This window comes from Daucus carota, chromosome 5 (assembly GCF_001625215.2).
Source record: "Daucus carota subsp. sativus chromosome 5, DH1 v3.0, whole genome shotgun sequence".
NCBI classification, from domain to species: Eukaryota; Viridiplantae; Streptophyta; class Magnoliopsida; order Apiales; family Apiaceae; genus Daucus; species Daucus carota.
In genome coordinates, this window is record NC_030385.2 from 2,051,196 (window position 1) to 2,072,338 (window position 21,143).

At 34.8% G+C, this 21,143-nt stretch overlaps 3 protein-coding genes across 10 annotated transcripts; 1 reads left to right on the forward strand and 2 right to left on the reverse strand.

The window, feature by feature from the left end:
• Window positions 1–1,225: 1,225 nt before the first annotated feature.
• Window positions 1,226–4,715, reverse strand: LOC108221951 (protein MAINTENANCE OF MERISTEMS-like). 5 transcript variants are annotated; one of them, XM_017395822.2, is made up of 7 exons: window positions 4,545–4,689; window positions 3,238–3,867; window positions 3,040–3,141; window positions 2,571–2,877; window positions 2,279–2,383; window positions 1,605–1,619; window positions 1,226–1,544 (listed from the first exon to the last, which is right to left on the reverse strand). In XM_017395822.2, exons 1-7 carry the CDS (start codon window positions 4,545–4,547, stop codon window positions 1,309–1,311), a joined length of 1,398 nt encoding a protein of 465 aa, XP_017251311.1. In that variant the 5' UTR covers window positions 4,548–4,689; the 3' UTR covers window positions 1,226–1,308. The 5 variants fall into 5 exon arrangements, with proteins under 5 accessions (XP_017251311.1, XP_017251308.1, XP_017251307.1 ...); XM_017395819.2 differs by having other exon boundaries at window positions 1,226–1,538; window positions 2,962–3,141; XM_017395818.2 differs by having other exon boundaries at window positions 2,962–3,141.
• A 1,813-nt stretch (window positions 4,716–6,528) lies between these two features.
• LOC108222859 (sister chromatid cohesion protein PDS5 homolog D) lies at window positions 6,529–13,663 on the forward strand. 4 transcript variants are annotated; one of them, XM_017396805.2, is made up of 12 exons: window positions 6,529–6,893; window positions 7,653–7,856; window positions 7,957–8,138; window positions 8,720–8,846; window positions 8,931–9,098; window positions 9,241–9,513; window positions 10,789–10,874; window positions 11,437–11,488; window positions 11,786–11,863; window positions 11,976–12,007; window positions 12,683–12,754; window positions 12,854–13,663. In XM_017396805.2, the coding sequence occupies exons 1-12, from the start codon at window positions 6,777–6,779 to the stop codon at window positions 13,401–13,403; spliced, it is 1,941 nt and encodes a 646-aa protein (XP_017252294.1). In that variant the 5' UTR covers window positions 6,529–6,776; the 3' UTR covers window positions 13,404–13,663. The 4 variants fall into 4 exon arrangements, with proteins under 4 accessions (XP_017252294.1, XP_017252292.1, XP_017252296.1 ...); XM_017396803.2 differs by having other exon boundaries at window positions 6,557–6,893; window positions 12,671–12,754; XM_017396807.2 differs by having other exon boundaries at window positions 6,557–6,893; window positions 12,671–12,754; window positions 12,931–13,074.
• Window positions 13,586–15,664, reverse strand: LOC108222860 (CBL-interacting serine/threonine-protein kinase 6). The gene has a single exon (XM_017396809.2). It carries the CDS (start codon window positions 15,062–15,064, stop codon window positions 13,772–13,774), a length of 1,293 nt encoding a protein of 430 aa, XP_017252298.1. The 5' UTR covers window positions 15,065–15,664; the 3' UTR covers window positions 13,586–13,771.
• Window positions 15,665–21,143: the final 5,479 nt, after the last annotated feature.

The following is a 21,143-nucleotide window of genomic DNA, read 5'->3' on the forward strand; positions in this document are numbered from 1 at the left end:
TCAAAGCAAGACTGAATCATTGGAAGACAAACAGCATAGAAACCATGCCAAGTGCTTCTCATTTTGTTAAATAACCTCATCCCTGCACTGTAAAATTACAAATAAACTTGTAATGCTTTAGAAATACAAGAATCCAAGGTCTTTTGATTCTGAAATGTGTATTATTACTTCATTATCAACTTTACATGGTATAATAAGGAGAAAACTATTATCAAATTCATACTGGATGAGTTTAATTGCAGGATGGCCAACTGGTTGAAATACAGAGCCAGATGTTCTGAAATGTGTATTGTGTCCATATTTATAATCAATTTCTCAATTTCTCGGAGCCGGATAACAAGAATTAAGACATGATTATGTGCCTAATGATCGCATTTATTATACCGCAGAATATAACAAGCATTTGTGTCGATATTTGAGTTAATCAGTGGTTCATAATATGTGTAAAAAAGTGGACTTCAAGCAAACAGACACAAGCACATCAGAAATTGATACTAATTGAGACTCTTCAAACAAGTAAAAGTGGGCAGCACAAATGCAGCCGAAGACATGTCCAAGCCCCATAAACCAGAAACAAATGTTCGGAAAAGTACTGTTCAGGGCGCGAAATCAATCATCAATGGTGTTAAAGAAACAACTAAGAAACATATTAAGTATGCAGACCAAATAAGTTGGCATTTGATTAATATGCAACTGCATGCTTAGACGCCGCTCTTTGTTCCAAATAACATTGTAAATGTCTGAAGTCCTTATCAAGTATGATATTGATTTAATTGCTAGCAAATACTAGTAGAAAAGATTAAAGCATCTTATATATGAACCATCAGAGTCCTGGATGACAGGACTGGTCCAGATTCTGACTAACGGAAGTTTGAGGGGAAAATATTTGTTGAGATCATAGATGCCGTTAGGTCAAGCAGCAGGGGGATACCGAAGCTCAAAATTAATACAGCCTGAAAAATTAGATTATTGCAGGAACAGTGCAAGTGCCTTACCAGTCCCCAGGGCAAAAATTAGTTATATGCAAAATCAAAAGATACTAATATGCAAAATCAAAAGACAGATGTCGCTTCAAAAATGAGACTTTTGATAATAAACTTCTCTTCTTTTTTTTTTGCTAAATGATAAACTTCTCTATTGCTTAAGAATTGATTGGTGATTAGCAACATGGCAGAAATATAAATAAAAATAAATATAAAAATGAACTGAGTGATGGTTAAAAAGGTGGAGGAAGCAAGAAAAAATTTTACTTAACAAAAGTAATTAACAATAATCAACTAGCAAAACGCATATATGCTGTGTCAAGAACTACATTTCTAATTTTACTCCAGATGTTCCACAGAGTTTGGCACTTTTAATCTCATTAAAAATATTTTCCAACCTCGATATACGATCATCTAATCCCACCCATTGTAATTCAGATGTAGTACAGTCACAACTTTCTTCAATAGATCTTTTATGCAGTTGCTCACGGAAGTTGTCTTGAACCGGAGAATCCTCTGGCTGTTCAGCATCGTTGGGGGAGACATGCTCGGATCCTGAGACTAAATAGACATCAGTCAGTCTGAAAAAGACAAAAAGCACTCACATTTGTAATAACTTACCTCCTGAAGCTCCGCCTGGAATATAAAAAACAACCGTGAACATGGTCAGGGGCCATGTGCATAATATGCAGCAGAGATATAAATTAAGCTTATTAAAGGGAACAAGGGAAATAGGCTCATGAACAACACATACAGAGAATATCAGGTTGCAGATGTTAAAATTTCAGATGCTAAACAACCTGTTAATATGTGATTCAGATCCACTTAATGTTAGCCTACAAGCTACATTAATTCACTTCACTGTCATTTTCCACTTTTATAATAACAGACTAAACAAGATATGTTCAAAGACAATTGTCTGCATAACTAACCTCCATCTCATTCACAAATATTGATATATTAACATACCAAAGACAATACTGGGCTCTACTGAAATCCTATCTCCTAGTTTCCACTTTCATTATCTACATATAATTGTATAAAAAATAGGAACTAATGACAGTGAAGTGAATTAATGTAGCCTGTAGGTTAACATTAAGTGGTTTTGAATCACATATTAACAGGTTGTGTAGCATCTGAAATTTTAACATCTGCAAACTGAAATTCTCTGTATGTGTTGGTCACAAGCCTATAATCCTTGTTAGCATTGTAAAGGGAAAAAAATGAAGTAAAAACACCAGCAAATACTTAAATAATATATGACATGGCAGGTAGTATCCTCTCAGACAACTTACCAAATTGAGGTCCCTTCTGTTGCTGCTCATTGTCTGAATAATCAAATTGCTCCTCCTCTTTGTTGTGGATGAGCTCTTCAGAAACTAGAGGCTCCTGCTTAGAAACTGTTGCAAGCGATCAGATAATGTGTCAGCAGCAGCAGTAGTTGCTACTAAAAACAAAGAAACATGACATGCTCCCTACAATATATTCAGATGACTCCTCCCTGTTAGCACTTGTGCCAAATACAATATAAGCATATTTTACAACTACGCAGACTAAAGCAAGTATATTCTATACTTTAACACATACTACAGAGAACGGGATTCTTTTCTTTCATGAGTTCTTGGGCGAGTTTTTTGGCTTTCCACCATTCAAATTCCTTCTTGTAATGCTTTAACAAGTTTTGCGAACTGCTTCCGCTGTTCTTCTTGAACTTTATGTCATAAGGCTTCCAATCCAGGCTCTTACGATAGTATAGTTTAAAAACCGGGAATTGTTTATATGCAATATGTGGTTGATGATGAACCACAAAATTATTGCATATAATGGGACCAACACGAGTTCCAAATCTTTGTTGTGGATGGTAAGACCTGATATAAGGTGTCCATTCAACATCCTGTTCATGATAGCAAATCAAGTTAGAACTAACCAAAAGTTTAAATAGATTTATTTGGAAAAGGTAATTCTATTTATAACTTACAACATGTGAGAGATTAAGAAATATGTTATCGAGGACTTCCTCATAATTTGCTCTATGATTGCGAGAAATTCTCTTCACCTGATTCACAATTGGGAGCATGAAAGGAATACGTAACTGGCTTAGATTCAAATCGATGGAAAGCGCCATCCGAAGTTTCGGGATCCGTAATATGAAAAAACTCTGTCAAATATGAAGCTTGATCAAATTTATAGTAAATAAATGATAGTTCAGCTCATACAATTACAAATTACAAACATAACTAAATTTTAAACTTACCAATATTACCCAAGTATTCCCCTCGAGGGTCTTCTTTGCACTTGTTTCCTTTTTCCACTCGGCAATGGCATGGTAGAGAAAGGCCAACAGCGCCGCTCCCCATGCATACGAGTCAACCCGACTAAGATCTTCAATAAACCGAAGGTAAGTAGTAGTAACCGTATGCCCGTTACAATTGGGCACTATGAAACATCTAACCATCAACAATAGGACAGCCTTCTTTCTTGTATCATTGTCCAAGTTAACATCTTTTGCTACCTTTTTCAGTTCTTTAAAAGTTTTGTTTTTTTCATTTTCCAACTGGAAAACACGACGAAAACCATCAACGTCCCGGTTGTCATTACTAATAACCGCATCACCATCAATGGGCAAACCAGTGAGAAACAAAACATCCTCCAAAGAAATGGATAGTACTTGGCCATTGAAGCAAAACACATTTTCTGTTATGTTGTAGAATTTTAAAAAATAACACACCAGGGCGGGCATTAATTCTACCCCCGGAAACTCGAGAAGATTCAAGAGACATCTCGAATCTTGCGAGTCATTTAAATGTTGTCGGAAGGTCTCATCGAGTTCATCATAATGACTTCTCATTGTATACAGCATTGAGGTGCCCTTGGTTGCCGCCGTCTTCAGTTGTCACAAAAAAAAAACACAGCAACAAACATATTGTCAAGCTTATAATTGTATTTCATCTTATGATCTCATTAACAATTGTTCTAGGAAAAATCAAATTTCCTGATTTAGCCTAAGTGTCTACAGAAGAGTTTGCAACAGAGAGCTCAAACTTCACTTCAAACACTGGCAGGTAAAAGTACTCGAAATTGTAACATAATTTGGTCGAACACAAGAGGATTGCATTAAGTAACATAAGAACACACAATTCAATAAATTTGCAGTCATGCCCCCTTGTCACAGAGAGCATGATCAAAAACAACTTCAAAAAGACCAAACTTCTATCCATTTTAATTTTAAACTTCATCCTACTAATCTTAGCAAGAAACTGAAATTCAATACGTTCAAAAAACATTCCAACGCCTTAGGTACATACTAGAAGTCTAGAATGTTAATCTCACATTTGCAAAACAGTATCTGATAAAAAAAAATTAGTCAGATGGTATAACTCTTACTCCGCTAGAGTTCGAATATTGTCAAAAACAAGATGGATGCGTAACTGGCTGTCTCTATACTCTAGCTTCACTTGTGTTTTTTCGATTATATACAAATGCAGTAAAGAACTAATTTGATAAGACAAAGAAACTTGAAAATATTTGAAACATAGAAAAAAGAACATAAAAAGAACTAACCATCTCCTTGGTAAATCTTGAACAACAAAGATGGATTTATCAGAATGGAACTCCAAGTACAATCTTCAGTAGTAGGAGTAAATGTGTGTTGGAAACTATAGAGTGAAAGGCTTGGCTATATTATTTACTCCCTCTGTATCTCTCGTTTCTTTACGGTTACTATTTTGGGATGTCCCTCTCATTTCTTTACGTTACCATAAATAGTAAGTTTTTTCAATCATTACACCCACTATATTCCCCCACTATCTCATATTTAACAATAAAAACTACTATTACACCCACTATTTTCCTCCACTATCTCAAATCTACTACTACCTCCATCCCAAATTAGATGGCCCCGTTGACTTTGGGCATGTAACTTTAGGTGCATTGACCGTCTACTTCTGAAATTTATTTTTTTATTTTTTCTTTTGTAAATAAAAATTTCATATTTAAATATTTATTTACAAAAATAAAATTTTAAAAATAAGTCATGTAGCTATGCGGTCAATGAACCTTAAATTGTGTGCCCAAAGTCAATTGGGCCATCTAATTTGGGATGGAGGGAGTATTAAATATTGAGGGTCCCACCACTTTACCCACTTTTCATCTAACTTTACTCATTTTTCATACATTGTCTTGGTCTCCGTGTCCCCCTCCAATGTAAACAATTGAGGGGGACGGAGGGAGTATTATAATGGTAATCATGATGATGCATTGGTTTTTGATTAACAGCTGCATGACTGTTTGTCTTCTCTTGTTTACGCTTGTCAAAGAAGCTTGCCAAAGAAGCTCCCTGCTGGTCAATGTAGTTTTACTACTTTTACTTTGTTCAGGGGCTGTTTCTTTGGCTCACCCCTCATATTTTGTTTACCACACGTTAAAACCCGATATATACCATAAAATCTGTATAAATTAATAAAATTTATTAATTTATCACCATTATGTTGAGATCAAAAATTACAGTTAAAATATTAATTTATTATAAATTATTAATCAATCAATCATTAAATAATCAAGATTTTATTGTATTAAGAAATTTTAATAATACATAAGTTTTTTATTTTAATTCATGTATCGCATAGTTACGAATTGAATTCTGATAATCTAATTTAACTGATGAACAACAAATACGTTAAACACAATTACACTCGGGAATAGGTAATTAGTATGAAAGTTGCGGGAGTTTAACAATAAATATTACAAAGTAATTTAGAAAAAATACAAACAAATATAGAAAGTATGGTAAAAGATATTTTTAAAGAATATTATAATTATCAATTAGTATGCCTCATGTATTTTTTTATATAAATCATTTTAAATTTTTGCATACATAATTTAAGAATTATAAATATTTAATAGCAAGTTCAAAAACTTCCTAAATAAGCTTCTAAAGAGAATGTGATTAACAATTGATTTGGGTAGAACATCCTCAAATTTACAAGTTTTGTTTGTTTTTGACCATTAGTCACGTGGGCTGTTTGCATGAGTTTAAAATAAGTATTTTTTTGTTTAAAATAAAAAAGTGGAGTGGAAGTTAGAAACAAGTTAAGACTTATAAGTGATTAAAGTGTTTGGAAAAGAAGCGGAAGTCAAGAAATAAAAGCTAGCATTTCTTACTTTTTATATGTGTTTCTTGAATTTTACACAAACGATACGAATAAGTGGTTCTAACTTCTAAACTCAAAAACCCGTCTTTTAAGCCGAAAACAAAAACCCCCTGTGTCATGCATAAAATTAATATATAATATAGGCATATTAGTCATTAGTAATTTAGTATGGTCAAAAAATATATATATTAAGAAATGGATCAACTTGTTTCAAAAAAAAAAAGAAAAAGAAATGGATCAACCCAATATCTATAATTTGTGCAGTTTAAATCCGCTCAAAACTTTTTCTTTTTTTTCCAAAAATAAAAAAACAAACAAACGTATTATTTTCGGTTTATATTCAATTTTGGTCGGGCTAGACAGTATAATTGGGAGGCCCGCTGACATGGTAATTTACACAGTTTTTATTTTTTATTTTATTTTATCTTTGCATCATTCATAATTTCAGATTAATTACAGAGGAACAAAGAATCAATAGTTCTGGTTGCGAACACCAGCCATTTACATACCCAAATATTTCTTAAGTTGCAAAGCTGAGGGCTTGCACATGCTTTGCCAATTGCCAGGAAACAAGCCCCAGTTCACAACCCTAGGGTTTTAATTTACGATTTTGAGGGCAATTCAAAGGGTTCTTGAAATAAAAATGTCATCTTTATCGAGCTCTGAGCTTGCAATTGAGCTCAGAAAGGTTGGAAATAAGCTCTTAGCATTGGCATCATGTGTTACTACTCAAGTGGAAGAGCTCCTTCAAATTCTCGATGTAAGTAAATTAACCTCCTTTTGAGAGAGAGAGAGAGAGAAGGGGAGAGAGAGAGGAGAGAGAGAGAGGGAGAGAGAGAGAGAGATAGGGAGGGAGAGGGTTATGTGAATATTGTTCTTGACCGTTAATGAATTTAGGTTTTTTATTGTGGGTTTTTTGTTTGTTGATTAGGAATTGAGTTTCTTTTCAGTGTCTATTGGAATTGGCTATGTAAATTGTATGAATAATTGGTATTGTATTGTATTTTACTTTGTTACATTGTTGTTTAATAACTATCCTTTATACTGTTTTGAGCAGAAAACTTGGGTAAACTGTTTGGATAATCTAATTGTCAGTCGAGTTTTAGGTCCCTGATGCTGATTCTATATACTATCTAGTCCTTTAGTCTATACATCTTAATATCGTTTGCATGACTCATGTTAGACATGATTACATCTTTCGAGCTGAATTTTAAGTTAGTAGTTTGTTCAGAATCACCTCGTCTTACTCTTGTGGGAATAATTTGGTAATTAGATTTATAAATTACAGCAAGAATCTTCGAAATGCCCAAAATGTGAAAGCACTGTGACGTTATGCTTGTTCTGTGATGTCAAACTCTTGTTTTAATTAAAACGTGCAATAATTGGCTTTATTTCTAATTGCATATATTTTTCACATTTGACAAGTTGCTTACATTATATCAACCGTTTGCTCTATACTTCAGTGAATGTCTTCATATTTAATTTGAGTAATATTAATATATCTATTCATCACTTTTAGGAACTAGAAGGGCTTTTATCCAAGGTTGAGCAGGCACCATCTAGATCCATGCAAGATGCACTTTACCCCTCAATGAAGGCACTAATTTCTAATCAGTTGCTGAAGCATACTGATACTGATGTGAAAGTATCATTAGCATCTTGCATGAGTGAGCTTATAAGAATAACTGCCCCGGACGCGCCTTATGATGATGCTGAAATGAAGGTTGCCTATATATCAAGAGTTTGCTTCGCATTGCAAATTATAAGTTGAGTTCTTACTAAATCTTATATGGTTGTCTGCTTTTCCACGTGATGATGTGCAGGACATTTTTCAGCTGACAGTAATGGCATTTGGAATGTTGTCTAACAAAGATACTCGTGGTTATTCCAAAGCCCTTCATATTCTTGACAATATTGTAAAAGTCAAAGCATGCTTATTGATGCTGGACCTCGAGTGTGATGGATTAATTGCCGACATGTTTAAACAGTTCCTGAGTAGCATTAGGTAATCACGAGTAGTGCTTAAAGCAAGTATTAATAAGGATTTGCGTGCTTATATAATTCAGTGAAAAAGCTTTGAAGTCTGCAGAGTAGCTTCAGCACTTACAAGAAGTTAATCCTGTCAATCAGATGACCTAGACTTACTGTTATCGAATTTCTGCGTACTTCAGTATTCTTTGTACTTGTGAAATTTCCCTCAATTAACACAAAATATATATATATGAATTGTTAGTTTTCTAATAAATATGTTTATTTTTGTATTGTTATGCTTATGAATGACATTATGAATTGGAAATTTTCTTACATCTCCCCCTCCCGGAGCCCAGGTATCATAGACACCACCAACACGATACATTTTTTGGTCTGAATAGTTGATGAATATGCACAATATTGCTTGTTATTTGTTTTGTTCCCATGTACATCTGGGATCTGTTTATCTTTTTTCAGCACTAGTTTAAAAGTTTTAGTTAATTGTTATATTTTTAATGCTGTTGGGCATGGATATGTAATTATGTCTTTCATGTTTACACAATATAACGTCTTGTCTAAATTCATAAAATTTGTTCTGTCTTGCTTTAACACAAGGTACATTTCCCTATCTGTCGTATTTCAACAAATGGAATATATCATGACTCTTACCTTGGAAGAAAGTGAAGAAATTCCAGAAGAGTTTTTGAGCTCCCTCCTAAGTAGCGTCAATAAAAAAAAGGAGGTACGGGCACTTGTATTGTTCTTAGTTTTTTTCTTTTTTTTTTCTCCCTACATTATATCATTTTGTACAACACATGTGTTTTAGAATGCTTTGTCCCGTTCTTGGAGATTGGGAGAGAGCGTCTTAAGGAACTGCGCAGGAAAACTCCAGCACTTTCTCCCAAAACTGGTCAGATCCAGAAACCTGAGCTTTGATGATTATTCCATTGTAGTTGCTTCCATATGCGAGAACTCCCCTAAAGATAAACATGTGGTTTGTGTCTCCTCTCCTGCCTTCACATTTATATATTTAGTGAAATAAAGTATTGAAAACTTTATGCATAATGTTTTATATTCTTACCTTAATTAAATCAAAATCTGCCAAATGATCATACAAAAATTATTCTTCTAATCAGGCAGCTTTAGAGACTGATCCATCTGCTACGAAACCATCAGAGAGTCTCATAGATGTCGGCACTGGTCAAAAAGTAACAAACGGAACTTTGTGGGGGGGAAATTCGTTGAGAACGTTAGAACACAGTCTGTTGGCTAAGCAGCAGGGAAATAACAAAGCTCAACTGCCTTCACAAGCTGAAAAATCAGATGTAACTGGAATAGTGCAAGTGAAAGCAGCTACGACTCCAAAGAAAAGGGGAAGAAAACCTAAATCTCTCCAAAAACCAGAAGAGGTATGTTACGATTCTATGACTAGTGAAAAATGAAAATCTTGTGAAGAACCTTACCATTAGAATAATTTTAATAAGAATATAGTAAGTTCTGCTGTTCTGCTGCCCTACGGCCAGGACTGAGGCAAAAAAAAATAGTGACCGACTCTGGCATTATGACATCAAGAGTATTGCATATAGGTTTTAGTAAAAAAGAACATGATGATTCCAATAGATACATTGAAAAGGTAATATTAATGCGCATAGAAAACTGTTGCATATATGATATAACTGTCTCATACTTAGTAAGTACGTTGAGTGAGAAAGTATAGTGCATTGAGAGTAACACTGTGTAGAGAGCTTGAACACATTATCAACTTGGTTTAGACTTATATTTGAATGTAAGTGATGGGTCTCTCTTTTGGTTCTTCCTGGCTTTCCTGTGATGCATATATTATGTGGTCACATTTGTGTGTTTAAATGTAACCCCAAACAAATATTATTCCGTTTGTGCTACACATGCAACATATAATCATTCAATATAGAATAATTTCACAAACAAGTTGACAGACGCTAGCCCAATTCGTTGTATATTATATTTTGGGTTCGGGAGCTCGAAATCCGTGTGTTGTACCCAATTCAGATTATGGCTTCTTTTGTGATGCATATATTATGTGGCCTCATTTTGTTTGTTAAAATGTTATTAGGTTTGTGCTGCACATAGAACAAATTAATAATTTCCCAACCAAGTCGATGAAGACTAATTCAATTCCTTCATATATTATAGGTCAAAGAGCATGGAAATCCATGTGTTAAAAAAATATGAAAAAACCAAACAGGACATATGATTTTGCATAGAACATAGGGTATAAACTGAGTCATCACATAACTAAGAAGTCATGCATGTCGATAGATAATTATTATCATCCCTTATACTCTAGTATTGTAAGTGTAACTTGCTGCTATTTCTGTGATAGTTGCAAAAATAAAAATTAACAGTAGCGGACCTAATGTATCGACTCGACATAAAAATTTGCAACCTAGGTTTGTATTTCTGCTGTTGGTCCCCAGCCTCTGAAACAAGGGAGTACTCATGGTTTCAACATTGTGGTTTTGAAGGTTTTAAAACATTTAAATGAAGTTTTTATACCATTGCGATCATGTAGTAACTTTCTGATATTTTGGTTTTACAGAAGGTTCAAGATCTCTAATTCTTTATCTCTCTATTCATCTCTCCCTGGCTCTCATGGTTGATGGTTTATTTGTTAACCTGGTTGTAATTAACATCCTTCTATTTAGGGCTCAGGAATCCCACATGGTATCAGTGTTTTTGGTGAGAAATTGGTCGGACGCAGAATAAAGGTCTGGTGGCCATTGGATAAATTGTGAGTACTAATACTGAAAGACGTTGCTTTAGGTTCCTATTTTTTGGTAGCTTTTAGTAAGCCAAGAACTGTGCCTTTTGATCTGCATTATTGTATATCTTGCATAGCTATATTAATTTGTATTGCTATATTAATGAACCAAAATCACAAAAACACTACTCCAATGCATAGCTATAACTGAATGGAAAAAAATGCATAAAAGGATAATTGGTTCTAAATACAGAACCAAAGATGGCTATAGCCATCCTTGCCACATCATCAATAAATTAGTAATGGCAAGCAAGTTAGTCCCCTTTAAATGCAAGTCGAAAGAGTTTGATAAATGTTAGAAAATTTAATTAGTTGGTTGCATTTGCAACAAGCACTGGAGTGCAAGTTCTATTTTAGCACTAAAAAGCACATTTTGGTGCCATATTATAGCAATGGATTCCATTTAGCATTGGACTTGCTCTGACTTGCATATAAACATGGGGTTCAGTGTGCACTTGCTGCGAGTTTAAACATCAGTGAAGAAATGGTATATTTGTATTCTTGGATTTGATTATTTTTTCAACTTATGCAGTTTTTATGAGGGAGCGGTTGCTTCTTTCGACTCTGTAACACAGACGCACAAGGTAAAAGATTCTATAACGAGTCGTCTTTTTTTTCAGATTTCTTTTCCACACAATCCATCCCTAGTTATTTGTTTTTATTTTTTCTGGCTTTTTATGGCACCTAAGCTTTCGTCTTTGAAAATAACTCACGGTGGTAACATGATCCTTGTCTTGAAATAAGTAATTGGGCGATAATCTCCCGTAGTATACACAGGAAAATTTGTCTTAATTTCACAACACCAGACAATCTGAACTAACATCTTTAAGTAACTCTGTCATTCCTGAATGCTCTTAGATTTAGTTCTGATTCTGCTGTAGGTATTATATGCTGATGGTGATGAAGAAACGTTGAATTTGAATAATGAGCGTTGGGATCTGCTCGAGGAACCTACAATGGTTAGTCTTAATCTGATCTGTTTCTCAATTGTTTTTCTGTTGATCATCTATATATAGATAAAGTTTCATGTTCCTTTTTAGTAATAGTATGTGCGTTACATGTTACAAACAGGAATATTCAAGTCCTGCTGCTGCATCTCATAAGTAAGTAGTTTCTTGTACGATATCATCAAAAAGATAGTCACAATTACCATGATTGATATTGCCTCATAATTAGTACATGTCTTTTCATGTGTTGGAATGTTTAATCTATCAGCTACATCACTCTCATGGTTTTATTGTGTGATCTGCATTGGTGCATTCACTGTAGCCTCAAAGTTTCAAGAATTTCTTGACCAGAATTCTGGTCATATTAAATCCAAATGCAGTTCTCTGTGCATTATTTTGTGATACTATGATCACCTGTGCCTCCCAATATTAGCACGCCAGGTGATTTTCTTTGCTGGACTGCAAAAATAGAAAACACAGGGAAAAACTTATGGTTTCCTATCTTTTGTCTATAATTGATATCTTTTCTCAGTGGAAAAGTTCTGTTTTGCTGTTATAATTGTAACGGATTTTCTAGTGTGTGCCCATGGCCACACACTAACAACCACTTTTTGAGTAGGTGGAGGATTTCTATTGGCTAAAACTCATTAATAATCATGGCCCAGTAAAAACCCTCCACCTCAACAAAAAGTAGTTGTTAGTGTGTGCCCATGGGCACACACCAGAAAGACCCTAATTTTAAAACTGTAGCCGTAAATGTAGAGTAGCATATATACATATCTAGACCTAGATTTGTACCGGCTTTGATGATTTTCTTAGTTGCTTAAACAGATCAATGAAGAAGAAAGCAAAAAGAAAGTCTGCTTCCACGGAAAAACAAGGCACCCCCTCTTCATCAAAATGGTCCGTAGTGTCTTTTAATAAGATAGCACTTGTATACTATATTACCTTTTGTATTGTCTAATATACTTCATATTATAAGTTCTGATATTTTCCCAACAGGCCTGGATTTGCTGACAAATCCAAAACTGAAGCTCCGAAATGTAGCAGTGCTGATAATGATTTTGTACTCGATGCAGCAACTGCTGATAGTAATGCACATGCTCCTATTGAAGATGACAAACAAAAATCTAGTAGCCAGACAGATGCTTCTAAGCCCGATGTCCTTAGCATTGCTGATGGAGCAAACGGTAGCATTACAGTAAATCCAAACAAAACCGATGCCAAACACAAGTTCGATAGTGAGGAAGAAGCTAAAACACTGACAATCATCAGAGAGCCTGAGCCTTGTAGCATTGTAGAATGTGGTGGCGAGAGTGCAACCCATACCAAAATCACAGAGAATGATAAATTACCTCATGAGAAACTAAGCGAAGTTGGGGAGATAGGAATGTTGCCAGATTCAGTCGATGTAGAATGTGGTGGCCAGAGTGCAACCCATACCAAAATTACAGAGGATGATAAATTACCTCGTGAAAAACCAAGTGAAGATGGGGAGACAGGAATGTTGCCAGATCCAGTCGATGAGTTGATGCACCCAGAAGCAATTTAATTAGTGCAGAGTAAAAGATAGAGATTAGCGGATGTACACTACAAGCTGGATCAAAACCAGAGTCTGAAGTGCAAGTTTTTACCGTACGTACCTACGAACTACCATGACTTTTAACATTCGGTACTTTTTGTAAACGTCGATTTCAGTTCAAATTTACTTGTCATGCTATGTCAGCTCTGCCATTGATAAATAGTCGAATCCTTAAATATATAGCCTAGTGGCAAGGATCGACTAGAAGTCAAATTGTCATTCTTCCTTCACATACTCATATTTTGATACATTGCATGATACTCATCAAGTAAATTTACAGTACTTATCATATACTCTTTATTAGAGGAGATAAAAGTAATGTATGCAAAAGAAATCAATCATTCTAGAGATTCAATAGCTATTGACTTCTCGCCGTTCCAAATAATATCACCAAGCGCCGGCCGGAGTTTCTTACTCCAAAACTGATCATACTCCAATGTGTCACCGCCGTCTTTCCTTACCTCAACCACCATAAAGGCGGATGTCACCGCAAACATCTCTGCCGCCACGGCCAACTTCCCTTTCCTTCCACACTCCATCCCCTGTAATCTCACCCTCGACTCGCTCTTCTTCACACTAAACTGCGTCGCCTTTGCCACCTCCTCAAGCCGCGATATCACACTACTCGCAGGCATCACTGTCCCGAACCTCCCCCCGTTATCATCTTTCCTCTTCTTCTCTTCAAACAACCGTGACAGATCAAAGCCTTCTGATAACGATATTATATGAAATGCATTCATCGTCTCAACATTATTGTTGTTCTGATCAACATTATCTTTCTCTTTAGCTGTTTCATCTCTGCCTTTCATAACACAAGTTTTCCCCTTGAACCAAACTGTTTGCATGAGCTCCGACGTTGTGATCCGGGTGATCGGATTGGGGTCGAGCAATCTTTTTAATATCTTCCGGGCATCCGAGGAGAACCAAGAGGGGCACTTGAAGTCCCCTCGATATATTTTCTTATACAGGGCCATTATATTGGTGTCCTGAAATGGCAAATACCCGGCAAGTAACGCGAATAATATGACCCCGCATGACCATAGATCAGCCTTAGCTCCCTCGTATCCTTTCTTCCCAATAACCTCTGGCGCAACATACGCTGGAGTTCCACAGGTCGTGTGAAAAAGACCGTCCTTCTTCAAATGATCTGACAATGCTGACAACCCGAAATCAGATACCTTAAGATTCCCCTTCTCGTCTAGCAGAAGATTCTCGGGCTTCAAGTCACGATGGTAAACACCTCGACTGTGACAAAAATCAACCGCAGAGATGAGCTGTTGAAAGTAAGTACGCGCCATTTCTTCCCTTAACCGGCCTTTGGATATCTTCGCAAATAGTTCTCCACCCCGTATGTACTCCATGGCTATGTAGATCTTGGTTTTGCTCGCCATAACTTCATGAATCTTTACAATGTTCGGATGATTCACCATTTTCATGACACATATTTCACGCTTCAATTGCTCTGTCATTCCCGCTTGAATAAGCTTCTCCTTCGAAACAACTTTCATGGCCACAAGCTCTCCCGATAAAATATTTCTCGACTGGTAAACTTTCGCAAAGTTTCCAATTCCAAGAAGACGCCCAAGCTCGTATTTCCCGTGCAGCACACTGGATTTCTTAGCCTCTTGCATGATACAATCTATATAGCTAGGTTCTAATAAACAGAACTATTTCAAATACGAAGAGTACTAAATAAACGACGATTACAAACGTATTGAACAAGTACTCTACCCGACTTGGACGTATTTGCGATGGCAAGTCCGATCGTGAAAGATGGTCATAGTAAGGTAATGTTGATCTGTGCGAGTCTGTGTCGAAACTAGAGGCTCAGATTGAAGGTATGTATGCTTTTAGGCTTGATATATACTTCTGCATTTCTGCGAGAAGCCGTGAAATATAAGTAAACTTGGCTGATAATCAGTCCAAAAATATGTATGGATATGTTGTTAGTTTGTTCTCTGGTTGAAATTATGCAGGAATAATTGAGCGGTGGGTGAAGAATGATTTCGAATTATTGCAAGCGACAGAGAAACAACCGGGAAGGTACATAACTACCACTTGTCTAGATGCATCTATCTGATGTTGAGGTCTAGCTACTAGAGAATGTTGTGAAAATATTTTGCGGTTAACTGTGATATGCGTTTTGTTCTTGTGTTACTTTGTTTATATTGAGGATCAGGACGTGTTGAAACCGAGTCGGGTGGCTTAGAAGTCGGAAATTGACTTATGACTAACTTATTTACACAAACGTATGAATGTATGAATAAGATGAGTCGAAAAGTGAGCTTTCCGAGCCCAGCCAAACGGGCAACTTGTCGAGAAAAGGTCCCAGATGTCGCAAAACTTAAGAGTAATGTCTACAATAATAGAGTTGGAAAATGACTCGAAATACCATTTATTAACGCCGAGTAATCTAATGTTTTGATTTTTGGAAGAAACGCTATATTGTGCTGCGTTTTGGTCTTAAAAATTCTACAAAACGTAACATGATCTTGTGTTTTGACAGCAAAACGCTACATGAAATAGTGTTTAGGATTTCAAACTCTAAATCGTGTGGTGTTTAGAAGAAAAAGAGGATAAACGCGGCACAATCCAACGTTTTGGATTGTAAAATGAAAGGTCGAGACATCTTCTCCTACACTGGTGTTTGGCGACATTTTCATCAAATGTGTGTCATCCAGGACCTACACCCCACCATGTCAGTATGTGATGTGGGGTTCATGAATTATGATGATCAATTATTTAGTCATGGTGGGACTGGCTGTTGGATTGAAGAATCTAACAACGTGGCTCCGCGGCACAAAAATAATAATGGAGAAAGGAATGATGATGAACCAATGAACCATGCTGGTGGATCCCATTCCGTTTTGTGGCTAGTAGCTTGTAAGCTGTCCTGCTTGAATGTGCAATGCATGTTCCTGGAAAAGATTAGACTCTGGTTCACTATGGATGTTTTGTTTGTTTTTTCCGCAGACTAGTATTTGTTGAGTAATTGATTTGATTGATAGTTTGATAGGTGATAGAGTTCAAAATGTCGACCTAATTAGGTGATTATGAGTGAAGATTCCTGGTTAATTAGTCGCAATCAGTGACGACTTTGATCATTGATGAAACTTCATGCATGCATGTCTTCGCGAGTCGATCTCGCATGAGATGGTGGTGTTTGGTTCGATTTATTTTGATTTATAAATTATTAAGAGATTGTTTGTTCGGAATTTTTTGATATCACTTGTGATTTTGTTCATCCCAAACTCAGGCATGATATTTGGTTGAAATTTTTTTACCTAAAACCCAACATATTTTAGATTTTCATATTAGAGTAGAAGTCCGAATAAAAAACATGATTTTGAGAAATCAAATTTTTTTTCTTTTATATTCACCTCTATATAATACCAATATATGTGAATTATTTAATACAAAATGAGCTCAGGTTGATCCTCCAAATCAATATGTATTCTTTTCTATAATCCCTGGATTTTAGTTAAAAATGAATTGATATTTTCTCTAAATCAAAATTTAGTTATATTTATTATTTTAATCATGCATGTTCCAGTACTCAGTCTTAAATCGTATATGGGTTGCATGTAAAAAGCTGAGCCAAAACTGTAAATTGACCTGGCCCAACTGTACACAGGAGTCTGGAACATTTCGTGGGCTTTAGCTTTTAGACAGCACCCATACAGAATTGTCCAAAATTTGAGGCTCTGAGCTAACGTTGACCATACAAAGATTAAGTAAAACGCTCGACCTTGAAAATTATAAGTGTGGGCTGTTATTCAGGTGCCAAAGAATTAGTAAGCCCGTATGATTTCCGGGGAAATGTATATTCATATTTCTGATATGAGGCCCAGATAGATAAATGTCCTTGTGAACACCTTTTGTGAAATAAATGGTTTATTTCAGTTCTCCACCTAATGTTATCATAAGATCTGAATGGATAATTTATAAGTTGACATTGTATTCTGATTATCGTGAGATTATATAGTTTTATTAGTCGGTTCATATCGACTACTTTCGTATATTTATTAGTCAAAATAAATAACTCAAGTGCAGGTCACACCTAATAATTATTATAAGATTATATTGAGAAAAACAAATAACTCAAGTGCAGCTTGTATCCGGTAATTATTATGAGATTATATAATGTCCCTGTTTGGCGTCGCGATGGAAGCTGCTATTACTTTTCACTACTATTTTTCTTAAATTATTTGTGTAATTTCTTAACTTGTTTGTGTAAAGTTGTTTGTGTAAAGAGCATGTGGTAATCTGGATCTCAGATATGAGATAAATCAAAACAAACTAGCCCAAGTACATTTGCTTGAATCATTCATAAGCCCACTATAATCTCTAAGATAGTTACGACTTTTGTTGCTTTCACTAAAATTATATATATTTATATACTTTTTCTTGAGTAAATTTATATTTAGACACTTGATTAAGTCTCTATTTTTTTTACATGAAACTGATGAGGTGTTACATCGTCACCTTCATCGTGCCCTCAAAAAAGTTTTAGGCATCATAAACGACAACGAAGATCATTTGTTATTATTTTCCTCTTCCCATTGATCATATTTTAATATTATATGTACTGAAATTATTATTCATATCCAAATTAATATTATAATTTAGTGTGTTATATTAGTATGGAAAACATTTGGTAACTACCAATTTTTATAATATAATTGTTAAAATATGGATATTAAATATTAGAAAAAACGAGGAAAACGGGCGACGGATCGAATATATAAAATAGAAGACTATACTAACAACTATATAAAAAGATAGGAGTATATAAATTCAAAACACGTTTATTGTTATCGTAAAATAATGCAAATACAAGCACGTGAAACTTATGGACCGACAGGCTTAACAACAAACTATTCGCAGGAACATGCAATCAGGCTCCAAGATCGGACCGACAAATCCGTGGGGATTTTTTGGTCAAGTCATTCGAAGACTTTAATTTATTTTACAGATGAATAAAGCTACTGTTAGTTTTAAAAAAATGAGAAAATAAAAAATAATAAAAGTACTGTTAAATTTTCAACTCCACATTCAACTAAATTTCCTCGTGTTATAGCCGAAATGTAAATTCATCCCCTATCGAAGAAGTCCACAACCTCTTCTTCACCTTGTACTACTAGCTATTACAATATACATTGTATCTCGTTCGAACCGCATTTTTACCTTTATTGTGTGATTCGGGATTTATGTCCAGGATTTAGAACTGATTTTAAACTGAAAAATACTTGTGTAATAAATTTGAAATTGTCTTTAAAGTGAGGAATAAAAAAGACTCTAATTTAAAATGAGCAATATTAGTTTGAAGTCTTTTATTTCGGTGACTTAATTCTTCAAAACTCTTTTGTTAATAAAGATTATCTAAATCATAAATCATTCATAAATTAATATTTGAGTAATTGACAGTTTGTACCCTGCAACTTGAGTGGTTTTTGTGATTTAATATTGTTTTTATAATGTTGGCAGTATTCAACTTAGAACTTGAAATTTAGAATTTTTAAACAAAATACAAACCTTTATCCAACTGCCATTAAAAAATAACGGTCAACGTCCATTGACCTGGTACCCTTTGTAATAAAATTGCTAAGAAACACAAAAAATGAAACTGATAGAGATCGGAAATAATTCCAAATTATTATGGGATATTAGAAGTAGTAGATACTCAGGGTGCAAACTGTCGATTACTCTTAATATGTTATTATTATATTTTTAATAAATAAAAAATCATAATTTTAAATTGGAGCTGGTCGTGAACTGAGTCTGGTCTGGCTGTACACGTGCGGTTAGGTTGCTATAGAAAGTCCTGGCAGTCTTATTTCAAGCACCATGATGTTTGAACTCTGGTAAACATCCTAATAATTTAACCAAAAGTGAAAATACTGGAAGACAAAACACTACTTGTTGAAGTAGGTTACAATGAATGTTGTTTCAGCATCAAGTATAGAGACTCTTTTAGCATCTAAATAAGGGTCAAGATATCTGTGTGGAGATGCAACTTGGTATGACTAGAATAAGGATGCGTGTCAAAGTTGGAGATTTGTGTATTTATCATCTTGTCGTCTTGTTCTTCATGCTCCTTTGTTTTATGGATCAAGTCACGAATCACATAATCTGTGGACTAGGGTCATCCATTTTTATGTATAGTGTCATCAGGCCCGTCTTAAACATTTAAGGGGCCCTGTGCTATATAAATATATTAGGCCCATAATATAATATCAAAAATTTAATTTTCTTTTTTTTTTATATAACGATAATAAATTTTCCATACAAAAACAACTTGATGATATTAATAAAAAATATAGAGATGATGTATTTTTCATAAAGAAGGTGTAAATTTCAAAGACAGAAAGTTTTGATATGAACCCTGCTTTTAGTTTTTGCTCATATATTATATATTTACATGTTAGAAATATTTGGGGCCCTAAAAATTTGGAGGCCCTGTTCAGTTGGGCTGTTTGCACTCCTCAATAGCCGGCTCTGAGTGTCATAATATATGTCATTATGCATACACGTTTATGGTGTATCAAAAGATGACACGAAATCGAAACCGAATTTATTTTTTTCCGGTTAACCGAACTGAAATGAGTAAAAATTAGCTATCAAAAAATTGCGTCGATATTTTTTCAATTTGTAACTGAAACTGAAATTATTATTTCGGTTATTACTTAAAACCGAAATTAATATCAAAATTTAAATCATTTATCATGTCTACTGCAACTGATATTTGATATAAATAATATAAATTCATCAAACTTATATAACTTCACTTGTGCAAAGTGAAGCAAATACTAAGTAATGTCTTGTGCATACGGTTAACACAGGACTACTCTCACTTTCTCTTGCATAGATGGAAGAGACTCTCGGGCGCTTTAAAAGTCGCAGGAATTTTTTAGGACTAATCTATTTAGCTCTTTATTATCATGGATCAAAATCATCCGTCTTACTTTAAAAATGCGGAAGTTTCAAAGTTTGGACTTGAAATAAATTAAAGTATATCAAGTCAAATATATAAATTCTAATACATTTTAAGTATATCATGTGCTTTCAAAATATAAATTTGCCAATCCAAACGTGAAAATGAAAATTATAGAATTTTTTAAATTTTTAATCGAATGTTACGCAGAAATGATCTTGAAAATTTTAGTTATACAACAAACTCAGTCAAAAAAATAAAGATCCGTAGAAAAAAAGAGAAAGGAAAAGGAGGGAAAGAAAATAAACACAAACATTTAGTATTTTCTCGTGCCAGTCTCTAGTGTGCCAATGAGCCATGTATTTGATTTAAAACTTTTCTTCACTGGAAAAACCAATCAAATCCAAAGGAGAATTTTCTCGACGATCGACCAGTGTGAAAACCCTAATTCGTCAAAAGCTAGCTACTCCTAATTACCAACACGTGCGTATTTCACCGTCAACTCTAACAACACGGCAGCACCCCTGCACCCATCGTATTTGTGACTCACTCCCTCCCACTTGAACGTTACTCTTCATTCGTATAAAATAAAAATAGTGGAAGAAAGTAGTTGGTGTGATACCGTTTTATATTATTAAAAGTTATTATTTTAAGAATGTATAGAAATGATGGTACATCCCAAAATAGAAAAGGTATAAAAATGACGGGGACGGAGGGAGTAGTATTTTTATTCTGGATTGATCGCGGAGGTCGTACAAAAAATATACTCCCTCCGC

Excerpts from the sequence above, each read along its gene's own strand:
- LOC108221951 (XM_017395818.2), bottom strand. Across the intron at positions 3,142-3,237 it reads GGAATACTTGGGTAATATTG|AGTTTTTTCATATTACGGAT; the intron begins GTAAGTTTAAAA and ends CATATTTGACAG. Across the intron at positions 2,878-2,961 it reads TTCTTAATCTCTCACATGTT|GATGTTGAATGGACACCTTA; the intron begins GTAAGTTATAAA and ends TATCATGAACAG.
- LOC108222859 (XM_017396803.2), top strand. The coding sequence starts at position 6,777 with ATGTCATCTTTATCGAGCTCTGAGCTTGCAATTGAGCTCAGAAAGGTT. Across the intron at positions 9,099-9,240 it reads CCCCTAAAGATAAACATGTG|GCAGCTTTAGAGACTGATCC; the intron begins GTTTGTGTCTCC and ends TCTTCTAATCAG. Across the intron at positions 12,008-12,670 it reads CCTGCTGCTGCATCTCATAA|TTGCTTAAACAGATCAATGA; the intron begins GTAAGTAGTTTC and ends TGATTTTCTTAG.
- LOC108222860 (XM_017396809.2), bottom strand. The coding sequence starts at position 15,064 with ATGCAAGAGGCTAAGAAATCCAGTGTGCTGCACGGGAAATACGAGCTT.